At 42.3% G+C, this 16,070-nt stretch overlaps 1 protein-coding gene across 3 annotated transcripts in view; it reads right to left on the bottom strand.

The window, feature by feature from the left end:
* Window positions 1-16,070, bottom strand: part of NR1H2 (nuclear receptor subfamily 1 group H member 2) — a 1,405,479-nt gene that overhangs the window by 1,019,476 nt on the left and 369,933 nt on the right. For all 3 annotated transcript variants that reach the window (XM_044059298.1, XM_044059300.1, XM_044059299.1), the window contains exon 3: window positions 12,967-13,140. In XM_044059298.1, coding sequence (XP_043915233.1) covers window positions 12,967-13,140 — 174 coding nt within the window. The remainder of the gene's footprint in view (window positions 1-12,966; window positions 13,141-16,070) is intronic.

Raw genomic sequence — 16,070 nt, 5'->3', positions numbered from 1 at the left:
ATAGTACAGTTGTGTAAAATCTTGCCATAATGGTAGATGCCCCTCTCTTCACTGTTGCAGTATTCATTCCCTCCCTCCACCCCCTGGTCCATTTCTTTTCTGCATGTACCGATTACCTCTTTTTCCTTGGATTGGCATTTCTACCATGGGCTTGCAGTTCTTTGGATGGCACAACTGGATGTCACCTTCATGCCCTATGCTGCACAAGGAGCATATGTGTGACATACTGAGTACACCTTAAGGCATCTTAAAAAGTTTGGTACACTGGCTGGATGTCGAGCCACCCTTAGCAGGGGATCCCTAAAGTAAAGAATACTGCAACAGTGAAATGGAAGGACATCCCTTGACACGATGTTCCCTTGAAGCCTGGTCAAGTGAACTAAATAATTTAGCATCCTAACCGCAACAGTGGCCAAGGTGCAACAGCGCCTCCATAAATGGTCCCACGACAAAAATTCCATATTTGGGGATGGACTAAGGAACTCTTGTGAAATGTCCTTCTTGGTGGCTACTGCCACAATGACTGCATCAATGGCTAGGCTCTTACCTCAATTTAACTAGTCTTTAGGAAGAGTTAGTATCTTTTTGGGAATCTGTTCTAACCTTACTGGGTTCCATCCATGTCCTCTGAGACACCAGATCGATCAGTGCATCTGGAGGGGGAAGCACCCAGGACACTGATAGGCCCACCCAGATAGCCTCTAAAAATATCAACTCCTCCGCAGAAGGGGCTTCAGCAGTCTACTCCCCATGCTGGCAAAGAAACTCCCACAGATCAACAAAGGTGGCAACACTGCAGGGGGATATGGGGAGACCCCTCTCCTTCCTCAAGGTCAATATCCTCCATAAGGGAACCCTCAGGTGAATCCAGGTGCTTCCTCTTGCACAGCCTCTTACTAGAGGGACTTCTGACTCCAGAGATTTTGGGGGGTGAAAGGGAAGAGCAGGGGCCCTAGCAGGGGGTCAGACTGGGATAGGCTGTCCAGGAGCAGACTGACGAACAGTCACAGGTGCTGATGTAAGAGAATGGGAAAACCAGCTGTACTCCAACCAATCCCTCCCCTGGCAGGAGAACACAATTTCTATGACGTCGAAAGCCAAGCCTGGAGCGGGCCAACCAGAACCAAAGAACCTTGGATCCAAGGATCACAAGGATGCCCTAGACTCCAGTGGAGCCATAGCCTGCCCAACTCGGAGACCAAAGACAAGTTACTGAGGGATGACCTAACCTGGAGATACCTGCCTCAATGCATTAGCTTACAGGTTCACTGAGCTCTGACATAGCTGGAGTCAAGGAAACCACAGTAGGAGCTGGAGCCAAAATCGGACAAGCCATCGGCTCCAACCCAAAGGATGGGAACACAACTAGCCCTGAATATCTCAGATTCATAGGGCCCCGAGGGAGGAAAACAAACTGATTGAACTGAAGCACTGGGGAGACGGCCTGGAATGGAGGGAATGAGACCTAATTGCATCCTTGCCTGTAAGAAAGACCTCATCAGCTGCTCTACATCCAAAGCTTATAGGCTGCCAACTGACCTGGATAAGAGAGTCAACAGAGCCACCAAAGGGGCTTTGGAAGTTTGTCTGGGAGGCAGTGACTCTGCTGATTGGATCTGAACTGGAGATGCCTAGGTCCAAGGAGGACTCCATCAAGAACTCCAGTGGAGTAGACTGACAGAAAGGCAACCTAGCCCATCCCAAAGCAGCCCCCGTGGAGAGAAAGCGACTGGGGACACTCAATGCTGGAGAGGACGTCTCCCGTAAAACCAGCTCCAAAGGTGTAGTCAAAGTTATCAGGGGATCAGAGGGTCTTGGGACCTTTGAATCTGGTGGACCAGACAAAGCAGCAAAGTAGAGGCCAGGGTAGACCTCTTATGGTCCTCTTTACAAGACTTGCGGTCCTTGGATCCATGTCTATGATCCCTAGCAGACTCATCTCCCTTTCTGGAAGAAGATGACTCACCAGAAATGAGGAGGCCCTTCAATACTAACTCTGCTCTTCTCTCATTAATGGCCTGAGAGTCGAAGCCTTCACAAATGGAGCAAGACAACTACAGATGGATGGCCCCCAGGCAGTACTACAGATGGACAACCATCAGGCAGTAAATACATATGTCATAGGCATCCTGAGATGATAACTTATGCCCACACTCCACACACTCTTTGAATCCCTTCAGATCCATGACAAAGATACAAACACAAATCCACACACACAGAATAAGTAAAGAACTCCTACAACACAGATAACAGCACGGTCAACAGTTCTACTACTACAGAAAAAAAAACACTAACAGTAGTCTACAAGAAAAACATAACCCTTGAACACACTGGGCAGAAAAAGTCCTCACACTGTGCTACACCTAAACCACACTACCTAACCTAACCTCAACAAAAACAAACTCAAACAAAGGAGACCTCAGAGGCAAAAACACATGAGAACTCTACACCCCTTCACACCACATACCATGCATATTCCACACACCAGTGTCTCACAACCACTAAGGCCTAACCATAAACCCAACATATTAGTCATAGGAGACTCCATTGTGAGACACACAGATGTGCCTCTCACTAGGCTGGATAAGGAGAAAGTCACGGTTAGTTGTATGTCAGGTGCCATAATCCGCCATATCACACATGCACTCAAGTCTCAACAGCAGCTACTGTTATGACTGTCATAGTCCATGTTGGTGTGAATAACTTGAGGCGTACCGTCCTGGACTATATGAAGAAAGACATGATTAAGCTTGTTGAATGCATGTCCCAGGCAGGTATGTCCCTAGCCTTAAGCAGAATTCTACCGTCACCCAGAATGATGCCTCAATACAAACAGAAAATGATTGACTTCAACAATTGGCTTAGTTTCTGGTGTCATTCCATGGGGATCCAGTACCTGACAGTCTGGGAAGATATGATCGACGGACCACAATGCTTTGCTAGAGATGGGCTGCATCTGTCTCACTTGGGCTTCAGACTTCTGGCAAAGGCCCTTGCCTCCCCCATAGTGCCTTTTTTAGGAAAAGTCATGGAGGTCAATACTATCAACATAAAAATTTCAACAAAATGCAAATTAAAGGTCATGCTGCTAAATGCTAGGAGTCTAAACATAAAACTGTACTCATTGCAAGCATTCTTAACCCTGTAAGATACTGACATTTGTGCAGTCACAGAAACCTGGTTCAAAGTTGCGGAAAGCACCCCAGCCATACCTGGTTACTCATCCTATCACACATTTAGATCCCAAACTGTGGGCAGCAATGCCAAAGGAGGTGGAGTTTCAATATATATTAAAGACACACACACACCTTCAGGCTGGTCAAACAGTATGACGCACAGGAGACACTCCAGGTGCAGTTAACTATTGACAAGACACCTATTCAAATTTGACTCAAGATGCCCACTACACCTATCTGGACCTCTTCAAATCTATTAAGATTCAACTCTTTACCCTGATCCTGGGTGATTTTAATTACCCAACCACAGACTGGAAAGACTACTCATGCCAGAACAAAAATGCCCAGAGAGTCCTCGATTTTATCAATGCAAATGCCTTGAAACAGTTAGTCGATACCTCCACAAGAGGTGATAATACCTTGGACTTGGTATTAACCAACATGAGTAACCACTGCAGCACCCCTACAGTATCATCCTCCCTGGTAAGATCCAACCATAAAGCAGTCACTTTCGAAGTTCCCCCTCTAGCTAAGTTCAAACAAAAAAACTTCTCCAAAGCTTATTACAACCTCCTGATGGATGGTATAAACAGCTTCACAGCCCCCTCCCCTACTGTAGGAACTGGCACCAGTGTCCAAATCTACACCAAAGTACTTTACAAGCATTTATACAGATGCATTGAATCAGGAATACCCAACAGGACAAAATCATCCTCCGCAAGGAAGAGTAAACCTGTCTGGTGGACATCTGGAATAAATCAACTATACAACAAAATGGAAAAATTACTGTCCAGGACTAAGAAGGAGCAGATGCCCAACTGGAAGCAATCTCTCCTTACCCTGAACAAGCAAATAAGAGCACTAGTGAAATCCTCTAAAGCCAACTTCGAGTCCAAATTGGCGACATCTACTAGAAACAATCATAAGGCCGCCTTCACATATTGTCCAAAATCTCAAAGGAAGCACCCAGATCTGTTCAGAACTGGTGGTCAAGGACATCACATACACCAATGCTGTAGATATAGCCAATCTACTGGCTGACAGATTCAGAGAAAATGTCTCCCCTCTGCCCCCCCATCAGTAAATTAGGACATACCCAATACCTGTCCCCCACCCTTTATCTCTAGGGAACAGGCCATCACTGCCCTCTCAATGGTAAAAAATACAGCCTTCGTGGGACCCAATAACATCCCTGGCTGCATTCCACATGAACTCAGGCATGAACTTGCAGCACCATTAGGCATCCTATTCAACCAAAGCCTGAGCACCGGCTTTGTCCCAGCCAAGTGGAGGACAGCCACTGTCATCCCTTTACACAAAGTTGGAGCATCCACCGATTCAGAAAACTATAGACCCATCAGCCTAACTAGCCTGAAATGCAAGGCCATGGAATGGATTATCATGAAACTCATTAACAGGGACACTGGCAACCTCCAAACACTTGACCCCACACAGTTTGGCTTTGTCAAGGGGAGGTCATGTCTGTTAAATCTGGTTGACTTCTTTGAGACAGTCATCAAAGCCATGGACGAGGGGAAGATGGTGCACACCACCTACCTTGACCTGGCCAAAGCCTTCGCCATTATTCCCCACTCGGGCATACTAGATAAACTCTCTAAACTAGGCATCAATCCATATGTTACCAGATGGGTAGCAAACTGGCTCACTGATAGAACCCACCTAATCAAAATAGGGAAAGCCACCTCAAGCAGTCGACCCTTAACTAGCAGCGTACCCCAGGGATCGGTCTTGGGGCCTCTGTTATTCGGGATATACTTCTCTGAGGTGCAGGCCAAAACCAGTGGACTACGGCTGACCAAGTTTGCAGATGACTGCAAGCTGGACACAGTCATCAATTCCCCAAGTGATGTGGACGTCCTCCAAGAGGGTCTCACCCAAACAAATGACTGGTGCCCAGAGACATGGCCTCAAGCTGAATGCAAAAAAAAATACATCATCCTCTTTGGGGAGAATGACATCCCCACATATCATCACATTAATAACAATGTCTTAAGTACACAATGAGTAGTGAAGGATTTGGGCACCCAGGTTGACAGCAACCTGACCTTTGACCACCATGTTGCTTTCATTGTACAGAAAGCTTTCTACATGGCCCACCTCATAAGTAAGGGTATCTCATCCAGGGACAAAGAGGTCATAACATCCCTGTATTCTTCCCTTATAAGGCCAATTATTGAGTATAATGTCCCCTTCGGCATGTACCTCTCATAGCACATGCAGCAGCTGAAAAGACCACAGAGGTTCCTCACCAGGAGATTCCGGGGCCTCAAACATCTACCCTACACAGATAGGCTAAAAGCGCGATCTCTCTACTCAGTTTTGTACAGAATCCTCAGGGGTGATCTCTGTCTGGCATATAAAGCAGTCTCAGATCCCGCCTTGATGGGACTGCTGCATATCCGCAAGTCAAGCTCTACTCAAGCAACCTGTACGTGTGACCTTTAACTTTGTCTGTGATATCAATAGGACTTGTTGGCGGGACAGATTTGTGTCCCAGAGACTCCATCTGTGGAACAGACTCCCTCTCCACTTAAAGCAGAGTACCTCATTATCCCTTTTTAAACGCAACCTAGATAACTGGATGGGAAAAAGAAATTACACCCCTGGGATTCCACCTGTGTCCCTGCTGCACAGGGGCTTTGGGTGCTGACTTGTCTAAACATGGGCTAAACTCTTGGCTAGGCTTATAACGGCCTCAGGGCCAACAGCCTAATAACCTCCTATGATCCTAAAAACTACCCATCACCTATACCTAAAACACACACTAAAACAGGGTAGAAAACAAAAGGGAGTAAAAGCACTCTACAAAAAGAGCCAAAAAGGATGGGTCTACTATAGATGATCAAAATCTCAAAAAGTCGACTTTCATATGGCCGAGACCATATGATTGACTTTTGGAATTTTGATCATTTAAAAAAAATCCACAAAACAAAAACTTACCTATATGTTGCTGTACCCCCCACACCTCCTGCAATTTAAATATACCAACTCCGAGATCACAATATAGTGCAGAAGATGGAAATCTTCCCATTCCACACTATACAGAGATGTCCGAAATTGCAAAAGTCGATCATATGGTCTCGGCCATATGAAAGTCAACTTTTTGGGATTTCGATCATCTGTAGGGACCCAAAAGGATACACTCCAGCAGAGCAACGACCATAGCTGCTGCTTAGGAATGGAGGTAAACTAGCTGAAGTCTTTGAGATGTATCTGGTCTCGAATCAGAGTCAGATCCAATAACCCACAGGTTGAATCCAGATGAAAAAGGCATCATCAGATCCATGTCTGCCTCAGCTAGAAGGGATCTTAAAATTAATTTAAACCGTTTCCATCTTTACAAAGAACACTGTACACTAAAGGGGGGGAATAGGGAAGGCATACCCAAAAGCCATACAAAAATCCTGCTCTTGTAAAAATGGGGAGGTTTCGCATCTTTAGAGGTTAACAAAAAACAAAAAAAAAAACCACAGAAGGACTTCCCATCATGTTCATCAGCTGTTAGAAACCTGATAACTTGATTGTTATCCCAGATTAAAGAAGCCACTACATCCGCGAGAGGTAGAGAGGCTGTTAAAGTACTGCAGTCCAGTGGAAAGTGAAGTTTAGTGACTGGACTCACTCTTGCAGTGAATTCAGCTAGTGCTTTCCACTGCTTTGACATTCCATTTGTAACAGAATGGTGTGTGTAAACTGCAGTAATGTGATATGGCTGAAAAAACAATGGAGGCATTATCTTAGTGTTTTGAAGCTGCCAGAACATGAACAGTATGATACCGACCTATAAATCAGATATCTGGAATTATCAAAATAAAAATAAAAAAAAAACAACTGAACTGTACTGTTTATCGTATTCAAGTTGCCAACCTTTACTAGGCTTTGTAACAGCTATGTAAAATACAAAGATACATCTGGATTAGATGGTTATCATTTGGATTCCACTCAACTTAATATTCCATTAAAAAGTTTGATGTTTTTTGCCATTTTTCACTGTGCAGGGAAGTTTATTTAGCCAGTCTACAACAAAAACAAGCAACTGCTTGAGAGAAGGGAAGTAACAGATCAGATTTTGTTGACCTTCAGATGGAAAAAAGTAGTACTATCATGCAGGTATTAGCACTGCTGGGCACACCAGCCTTTACCAGATTACCCATATTTCCTCTCACATTCCAAAGACATACAGTAGGTAGACTGGATACTGTAAACTGATCACAGGTATGAATGTATATGCGAGTAAGTTGTATGAATGAACCACAGCACGGCTAGCCATCCAATGGTGTGAGCCTTGGCTCTTGATGACTATCACTGTTGAAGTGAAACACCAACCCCATGTGCAAAAAAAATGAGAAAAGGGGCTGTGGATTGATGGACGTTCACTGACAATGCAAAGTCCCACATATTTGCTGCAACTCCACAGAGGTGGCCAAAACAAGTTTCCCCAGTAGGTTAAAATGTCCAATACTATAATCACTACTGCAATTCGGGTTAGATGGATGTTCAGACAATAAAGACTCCTTTAAAATCCAAAAATCCCTTTATTCGCACACACACTTCGGAATAAGCGCTTTCATCTTGTTTGACAAGACTTCATCAGATTCAAATGCATCATGTTTTCCAGCACATTTATATAGCCTCAGGAAATGATGTAATCAACCACTTTAACTAATTAGAAAATTCATAATTAAATTATCTAAAAGCTTAAAAAATATACAAACATAAAATCATAACACTTCAACCCCTGACCTAACTAAAGTAACCATCAACTGTTCAAATGTTTAGTTACTGTTGTGAGTTATAAAATGAATACATTTTAAATTCCTCTTAGTAGTTGATACATTTTGAAAAAAAAGCATATCCCCATAAAACATCTGTAAATATAATTTGTTAACCATATTACTTTATATCCTAACTTCTAATATTGGCTTAAGAGAAATAAAATCATTAAGACCCGGGGGGGGGGGGGGGCTGGCATTCAATTTTAACTGCCAAATTGCTTCTTTTTCTTCTAACAGGAGCTTTACATTGCCTTCCCTAGGGTTAATATACACCTTTTCTAAGATGGCAAATCTAAACATATAACATGCATTACTTTTTTCCAAATGCCTATGCAGGGCATTGGTTCTATTTTGCTTCTTAATATCATAATTATGCTCGTATATTCTACTTTTTAGGGATCCGTCAGTTTTCCCGACATAACATGACGAGCAAGTCAAGCAAATAGCCAAATTAACTGGTGCAATTTCCTGTTTGGAAAGTAATCTTAGTCTTATTAATGCTGTCCAACAATACTTCACTTTTTTTCATAAATGTACCCACACTGACTGCAAGATCCACATTTTCTTGTACCTTGGTTGTTTCTTGTTTTCTTCCTATACTTGGCATTCTCTAAGCTAGTTTTTATATTTTCTCCAGTTTTATATACGAAAGTCGGACTATTCCCTAAAAAGTTAATTATGTCCACATCTCCCCTCAAAGCATTCCAGTTCTTGATTATAATATCTTTGATCATTGGCGAATAAGAGGAGTACTTCGATACCACAGCTCTGGTAAAGTTGCCATCTTTTTTCCTTTCCCCAACTCCTAGCAGTGGTTCATGTAATGTACCCCACTGAGAAAAAATACAGTCTATAGTTTCTTTTACTAAATACATTCCTCCCACTACATTAAGTTCATGAAAAACTTCTGAGCATGTTGACATCATGCGGGCTACCCTGATACATTGCCCTTTCAATATACTTTTCTTTTGCCCAAAAGGGTGACAGCTACTAAACTCCAAATAAGTGTTGCTAATGGTGGGCTTACAGTATATTTTAGATTTAAAACCTGCTGTACCGTGTCAGATACAACAATCCAAATAAGGTAAGCCTACCTTATCTTAAGTGTAAGTAAATTTAAAATAGGGTCAAATGTTATTCAAATACATTATGAACTTATTAATATCCTTTGTATATCCTGCCCACAAAATAAAATCATCATCTAAAAAATGTATGCAAAGTTTTAAATTTTTGTTAAAATCACTACTGAACACACATTTATATTCCCATTCAGTTAGGATTAAGTTGGCAAAAATGGGGGCGCATGAAGCCCCCATTGCAACCCCCTTAATTTGTTTGAAATATTTGCCTTCATAGTAAATAAAATTATTTTCTTATACCATAGTCATAAACTCAAGAATAATCGATATCTTGTCATTATCTAAATTGGAAAACCTTAATATTGTTCGATGTAATAAATCAAGCCCTTCTTCCTTTGGTATAGAATTAAATAAATCCATCACGTCAATGGTAAATCTTTGTCCCAAAGTTCTTGTTTCAGTCTACCTAAAAAATCCCATGAATCTTTACGTATGTATTGCTGTAAATATGTTTCAAGCAATTATCAATCACTACGCCAAAAGGGAATATTTTCAACCTACTTCTGGAGACAATTGGTCGAAATGGTGGCTGTATAACATCCTTATAGACTTTGGGCACTCCAAATATGGTGGCTAACACCGGATACTTTATTTTGAGAAAATTGTAAATGTCAAGGGTTATTTTCTGATCCAGTAAATACCCCTCTAGCCATGAATCAACACGTCTATAAGCTATATTAATCTCATTCAGGGATATAGCTTCATATACCCGAGTATTATTCAAAATTTTGTACATTTTATTCACGTATTCTAGTTGGTCAAATAATACCGCCTCATTTGTCTGGTTTCATAACTCTAATAGATGAGTCATTACATAACTTTTGAAATAATTCCTACTCAGATCTATTAAGGTTAAAACATTCTTTTTCCCTTTTATGTCAGTGTAAACTTTGTGCAAGTCTTCAGTGATTAATTTGTCTAGTGTTAAAAGAGTGGGGTTCAAAGGAGGAGTGTATGTACTTTTTTCTTTAACTTAGAAGTAGACGTTTCACAATCCTTGTCTTTGAAATGCTTAGCTAAATTAAGTTTCCTAGTATATAATTTAGTTTCACTAAGATAATCTACCAAGTCAAAGCTGACTGTGGGTACATATTTCATTCCCTTTAAAAATATGGAAAAATGTTCCTTTGTAACTTCATTAGCTGTGCAATTAAAAATCTTAAATTTTTTAAAACAATAATCAACTTCATTCAATTTAATTACCTCCATGTGTTCATTTGATTTTGCCTGAACGGGGGCATCCTTTGGTCCTGCCAGTGGCTTCTCCCCGACCTGGATCCCAATATTCCCCTCTGTATTTCCTGAAGTTGGTGTTCTTGCCATCCCAAAAATGTTTTGGTTTATACTCCTGTTTTTGTTGTCCACTATGGTTTTTTTATATTTTGTTATACCATGTACTATTTTCCTTAACATATCCTTCGGGGTTGGTTTGTGGTTCTTCTACATAATTTGACTTGTTACATTTCCATATATATGCATTCTTTTCCTTATACTGTTTTGTGTCCCTACTTCTTTTCTTTTCTTTCATTCTAAAAAGTGTAGTGCTATGTTTGTTAACAAAACAATATTGTATATTATAAAACTCTTTTCACTCTTCAAAGAGCAAATCATGCATTATGTCCTCATTTAATAATTCAACTTCAGCCAGTAACTTACTAAGCTTTGCATTATGTTTAATCAACACTCACATAAAACTAAAGCCAAAATTGTCAAACAGTGTGTTAAAATAACTAATGACTTCATCTGTATCTATACGCATAGGTTTCTTAAAAAATTTAAGTCCCTTTGGTACAATTGAAAACTCTATACATTTTTCATGTAAGCGCTATTTGTAAACGTTTGATATTACACAATTTCTTTTCCATATATGCAATTTTTTCTTTGAGTGCCCTTAAACTTATTAGGGGCACCATACGTCTGCATATTCACATTTATACCAGAACCAGAAGTGTTCCCAGTACCAAAGGTAAACCCAGACTTAATAACATTCTCAAATTTACAATGCAAGTCTGTATCAGTCAATACAGTGCCATGTCTCTCATTAACGCACTCATTATTTACGTTCATACCTCCTGAACTTTTAATGTAAGTGTTGTACGACACAGCAGTGTATGTTCGTTTAGGCACTGTCTTTTTTGGCTTTGCTCCATTATGGAGATGTTCTTCGTCTGTTGTAGTCTCTTGGCCTTCGCCTAACGAGATGGTAACAGTCTCTGTATGCCCCAGCGTACTAAGTTTTGGAAAACCGCCTCCATGGCTCAGTCGTCTCTCAGCAGTCTCTGACACACTTCTTGGTAACGTTTCAATTTGCAAAATGGGTTTATAAGGTCTCTGCGACTGGCTCATTATTTCTATGAGCTTGGTGAGCTCGCCCTTAATCTGTAGCTCAGAGTGGAGTCTATTAAATTTATTATGTTGAACGGGTGAAAAAAAGTGAAGGGATCTCGTCTAAAGAATCCATCCGTCCCCAAAAAAACATTAATAAAAAACAATACCTAAAAGACCACGGTAAATGCAATAAAAGGCAGCCAATACTATAAATAATCCTGCAATTCGGGTTAGATGGATGTTCAGACAATAAAGACTCCCTTTAAAATCCAAAAATCCCTTTATTTGCACATATACTTTAGAATAAGTACTTTCATCTTGTTTGACAAGGCTTCATCAGATTCAAATGCATCATGTTTTCCAGCACATTTATACAGCCTCAGGAAATTATGTAATCAACCACTTTAATTAGAAAATTCATAATTACATTATCTAAAAGTTTAAAAATATACAAACATAAAATCCTGGCATACTTATAGTTCATTTCAACCCCTGACTTAACTAAAAATAACCATCAACTGTTCAAATGTTTAGTTACTGCTGTGAGTTATAAAATTAATACATTTTAAATTCCTCTTAGTAGCTGACACATTTTGAAAAAAGCATATTCCCATAAAACATCTGTAAATATATTCTAATATTGGCGTTAGAATATCCCAAACCACTACAGCCCTTCCTCGCTCTATTAGAAGAGAACACTGTTTTGCTTCCATAGGGCCTCACCCGATAGCTCCTCTAATTACACCTAATCAGTCCATTCATTTTATAGGGCTAGGAACTGGGCAATCCTGGGCTAGGATAGAGCCCTCTGGCCCATTTGTTTATGCCCAGGAAGCCCTACTGGTCTAGCCATTCCCCAGAAGGGAGAATCCGGTGGCAAGAAACAGGCCAGACTGCTAGTTCTGTGGGGTGGCCTACTCCCCCCATACATCTAAAATGTCCAGATTTTTGGCACATATTTTTTGGACTGTTCCTCATAACATTTGTGTTTTTCTGGCAAATCACTGGGATGATCTGAGGATTGATGTCAATAAGTAATGACATGCGTATGTGTTAGAGTTTCAGGCTTCAAATCCATCAGAAAATGTATGTTAAAACAAACCCTGTTACTGTAGCAACTTTATAACTTTATAAGAACAATATTTAAAATACGTCCCTATTTTTGAACCTCTGTATCCCAATTTTGTTGGGCTTTGTCCAGATTTCTTGCACTAAAGAGGTTGAGAGGTATGCAGTCTTCCCCCAAGTATGTATGTATATACATACATATACACACACACTGAAGTCCCCCTTCCCCCATGGCTCCCCCAGCTCCACTTGTGCAGTGAAGTCGGCTAGTGTTTTCCCTTGTTTTGACATTCCATTTAGAACAGAATGGTGCGGGTAAACTGCAGTAATGTGATATGGCTTAAAAAACAATTGGGGTATTGTGTTAGTCTTTAGAAGTTGCCAGAACATAAAAAGTATGATACCTATCATAAATCAGACATCTGGAAATACCAAAAGAAAATGAACTGTACAGTTTACCACTGTTGCTAGCAGCATTCTCCCCATCCACTGAAAGGTCTGCTCCATCAATAATACAGCATACTTCTACTTCTGTCACTTCTGCATGTTCTTCCTTCACCTTAACCTGGGATAAATCTCCTCCAAATGAACTGGACAACAACCCATCCACACAGTTAAATGAATCACCATCATCTAGAAAAAGAAGGGAGAGAAAAAAAAACAAACACAAAATGGTATTCATGATTTAATCAGGATGAATTGGATACTTAAAGAAATAAAACATCAACACAATGGACTAAGCTGCAGTACAAAAAGTAGCAAAATGCACCATCTCACAAAAAAAAAAAAAAAAAAAAAAAAAAAAGGTACAGTAGAACTATCCACAACAGCAGATTGCACCTGCATTCCTAACCACATGCGAAACTCATAACAGTATATAAAAAGAAGTTATGTCTTACCATAACATTCCATCTGTATTGTTGGGGCTCAAATTCGGACCAAGTGTCTTGGACTGTCTGCCCCTGACATAGCCCGCCCCACCCCATCAGGGAGGCGTCCGTGGTCACTATAGCCTTAGGCTGCTGGGGGGAGAAGGGGCGAGACCATTGTGACGGGTTGTGGGTCATCCACCAATTTAAATCCTGTTTGCAACTGTGAGTTACTCGAATCTTGGCTGAAAGAGGATATTGAAAAGGATACCATTGGGTGCGCAGTAGCCATTGTAGAAGCCTCATGTGAAACCTGGCCAGGGGGACAATGGTGATGGGAGGCTGCCATGGAACCCAACAGCTGTAGGACAGAGTGAGCTGTGGATTTCTCCCTTGAAAGGATTGGGATCAGTTGTTGCTTTATCCTTAGAATTCTGCACTCTGGAATGGATGCTCTGCAATTCTTTGTATCCAAGATGACCCTTATGAATTCTGTGGACTGAGATGAGGTGAGACTGGATTTTTGCCAGTTTATGGTTATGCCTAGCCTTTCTGCAGTGAGGAGAGAGTATGCCAGGGCTTCTTCCAAGAGATGTCTGGTGGGGGCGGAGATGAGGCAGTTGTCCAGGTATGGAAACACCTGGAATCCTTGTAGTCACAAGTGAGCTGTAACGACTGCCATGCACATTGTGAACACTCTGGGGGCTGTACAGAGTCCGAAGGGCAGTACTCTGAACTGGTAGTGACTGGCTCACACACGGAAGCGCAGACATCTTCTTGATGGTCTGTCCACTTTTATATGGTATTACGCATCTTGAAGATCTATCGAGCACATCCAATCGTCTTTTTCCAAAAGCGGGAGGATAGACTGTATTGTGACCATCCGGAATGTTTGTACTCTTACAAACTTACTCATTACACTGAGATCCAAAATTGGTCTCCAGTCCCCGGTTTTCTTTGGCACCAAAAATAGTCTCGAGTAGAATCCGGATCCTATCTGGTCTGGAGGCACTATTTGGATGACTCTTTTTCTTAACAGCTTTGCTATCTCTAGTGCTGCTTCTTCCCTTTGACTGGGTGGAGCATCGGGTAAGTTTGTTGGGGGGCAGGACAAGGATCGAAGGGAATATGGTAACTTCTGTTATTATCCTTTGTACCCAAGAGTCAGTGGTGATGGTTAGCCAGGCAGAAGGGTACAAGGAGAAACGACCCCCAACCACCTCCAGAGGAAAGGAGTTGGGCCGCTCTTCAGGAGCGCTGGTAGGATTGACCAGGAAAAGAGTCCCTGGAACCCTGGTTATGTGGATCCCCTCTGCTCTGAAAAGGGCGTCTTCCCTGTGAGTTTCTCCCTCTGCCTCTAGGGAGAACTCGGCCTGTGTGTCACGGAAAGGACCCTGAGACTTTTGGTACCATATCTTCCCACTCTTCTGGTTTCTGGAGAAAGCACGTTGAGGGGAAGAATAACGGACACCCACGGCAGAAAGGGTCTTACCGTCCTGTTCACATCTGGCCAGTGCGCTTTTAACCTTGGGTCTAAACAAAGAAGAGGCTTCGATGGGAGCATTGAGAAAGGAAGCCTTGAAGGGTTCTGCAAAATTACATAAGCACATACAGGCATGTCGTCTCAAAACAACGCCTGAATTCGCCACTTTAGCTGTTCCTTCTGATGCGTGAGATATCAGACACATGGAGGAGTTTGATATCGATTCAATGGTAGCCAGCTGAGAAGCCACTTTGTCATGGACCTTATCAGACACAGCACCAGCCAAAGTTACAGAGAGCTCAGAAATTAAATCCCTTTGAAGCCTGGTAAAGTGTGCCATATAATTCAGGGACTTGATTGCAAAGGTCGCTGATGCAAAAGTATGCTTCCCTATTCTGTCCAGAGCCCGTGACTCTTCGTTGGGTGGATGGACAGTCTGGCTTTCTTCTTCCACCAGGTCCTTCTTGGTTGTGGCCGCCACCACCAGAGCATCTACAGGAAGACATTTGGACCAATGGGGGTCAGTAGCAGGAAGGGAAAAAAATTTATCTGGCCTCCGGGGAATTGCCTCAACAGTGTCAGGAGCCTTCCATGCATGCTGCACAATGAGCCAGACCAGTTCGTCGGCAGGTTGAGTAACCCAGGAGGTAGGGGGCCAGGCGCAAAAGGCCTGCAGGAACACAGACTCTTCAGAGGTCGGGTTAGAGGGCTGCCAGTCACCTCTCTGTTTAAGGATTTCAAGGATATCACCAAAGGATACCTCAGAGGGTGACCGAGGGGGACCCTTCCCCATCAAAGTCTGTGTCTTCAGTAAGGGACTCCTCTGTGGAGTCCATGTGCTTCCTCTTGCACAAGCTTTTTTGATGAACTTCCTCAGAGGGAGAAGCTGGGGAAGACAAAGCAAAAGGGGTTTCCTGTGGGAGTACATCCTGAGGCCGTTGCGCCCAGTGTCCGCTAGGCGTGACTTGTGTAAATTGCGGTCCAGAGGAGGGTGGGGAGATTGAGAGCACAGTATCGCCAGCAGACGCCAAAGCCTTCTCCATTAGTTGGAAGGCCGATCCACCTGAAGAGGGGTGAGTGTCTAGGACAGGGGTCACCCCTCCCCTAAGTGGCTCAGCCTGCCGACTCGGAGTCCCTGGATGGCTGTGAAACACCAAAGTATGTACGCCACAGCTGACATCCTGGGTCATAGCAAAACTCTCCTGCCATGA

The sequence above is a fragment of the Protopterus annectens genome, chromosome 17.part0, assembly GCF_019279795.1.
Source record: "Protopterus annectens isolate FY-2018-M chromosome 17.part0, PAN1.0, whole genome shotgun sequence".
NCBI lineage: Eukaryota > Metazoa > Chordata > Ceratodontiformes > Protopteridae > Protopterus > Protopterus annectens.
This window is presented reverse-complemented; position numbering and strand designations above follow the sequence as displayed.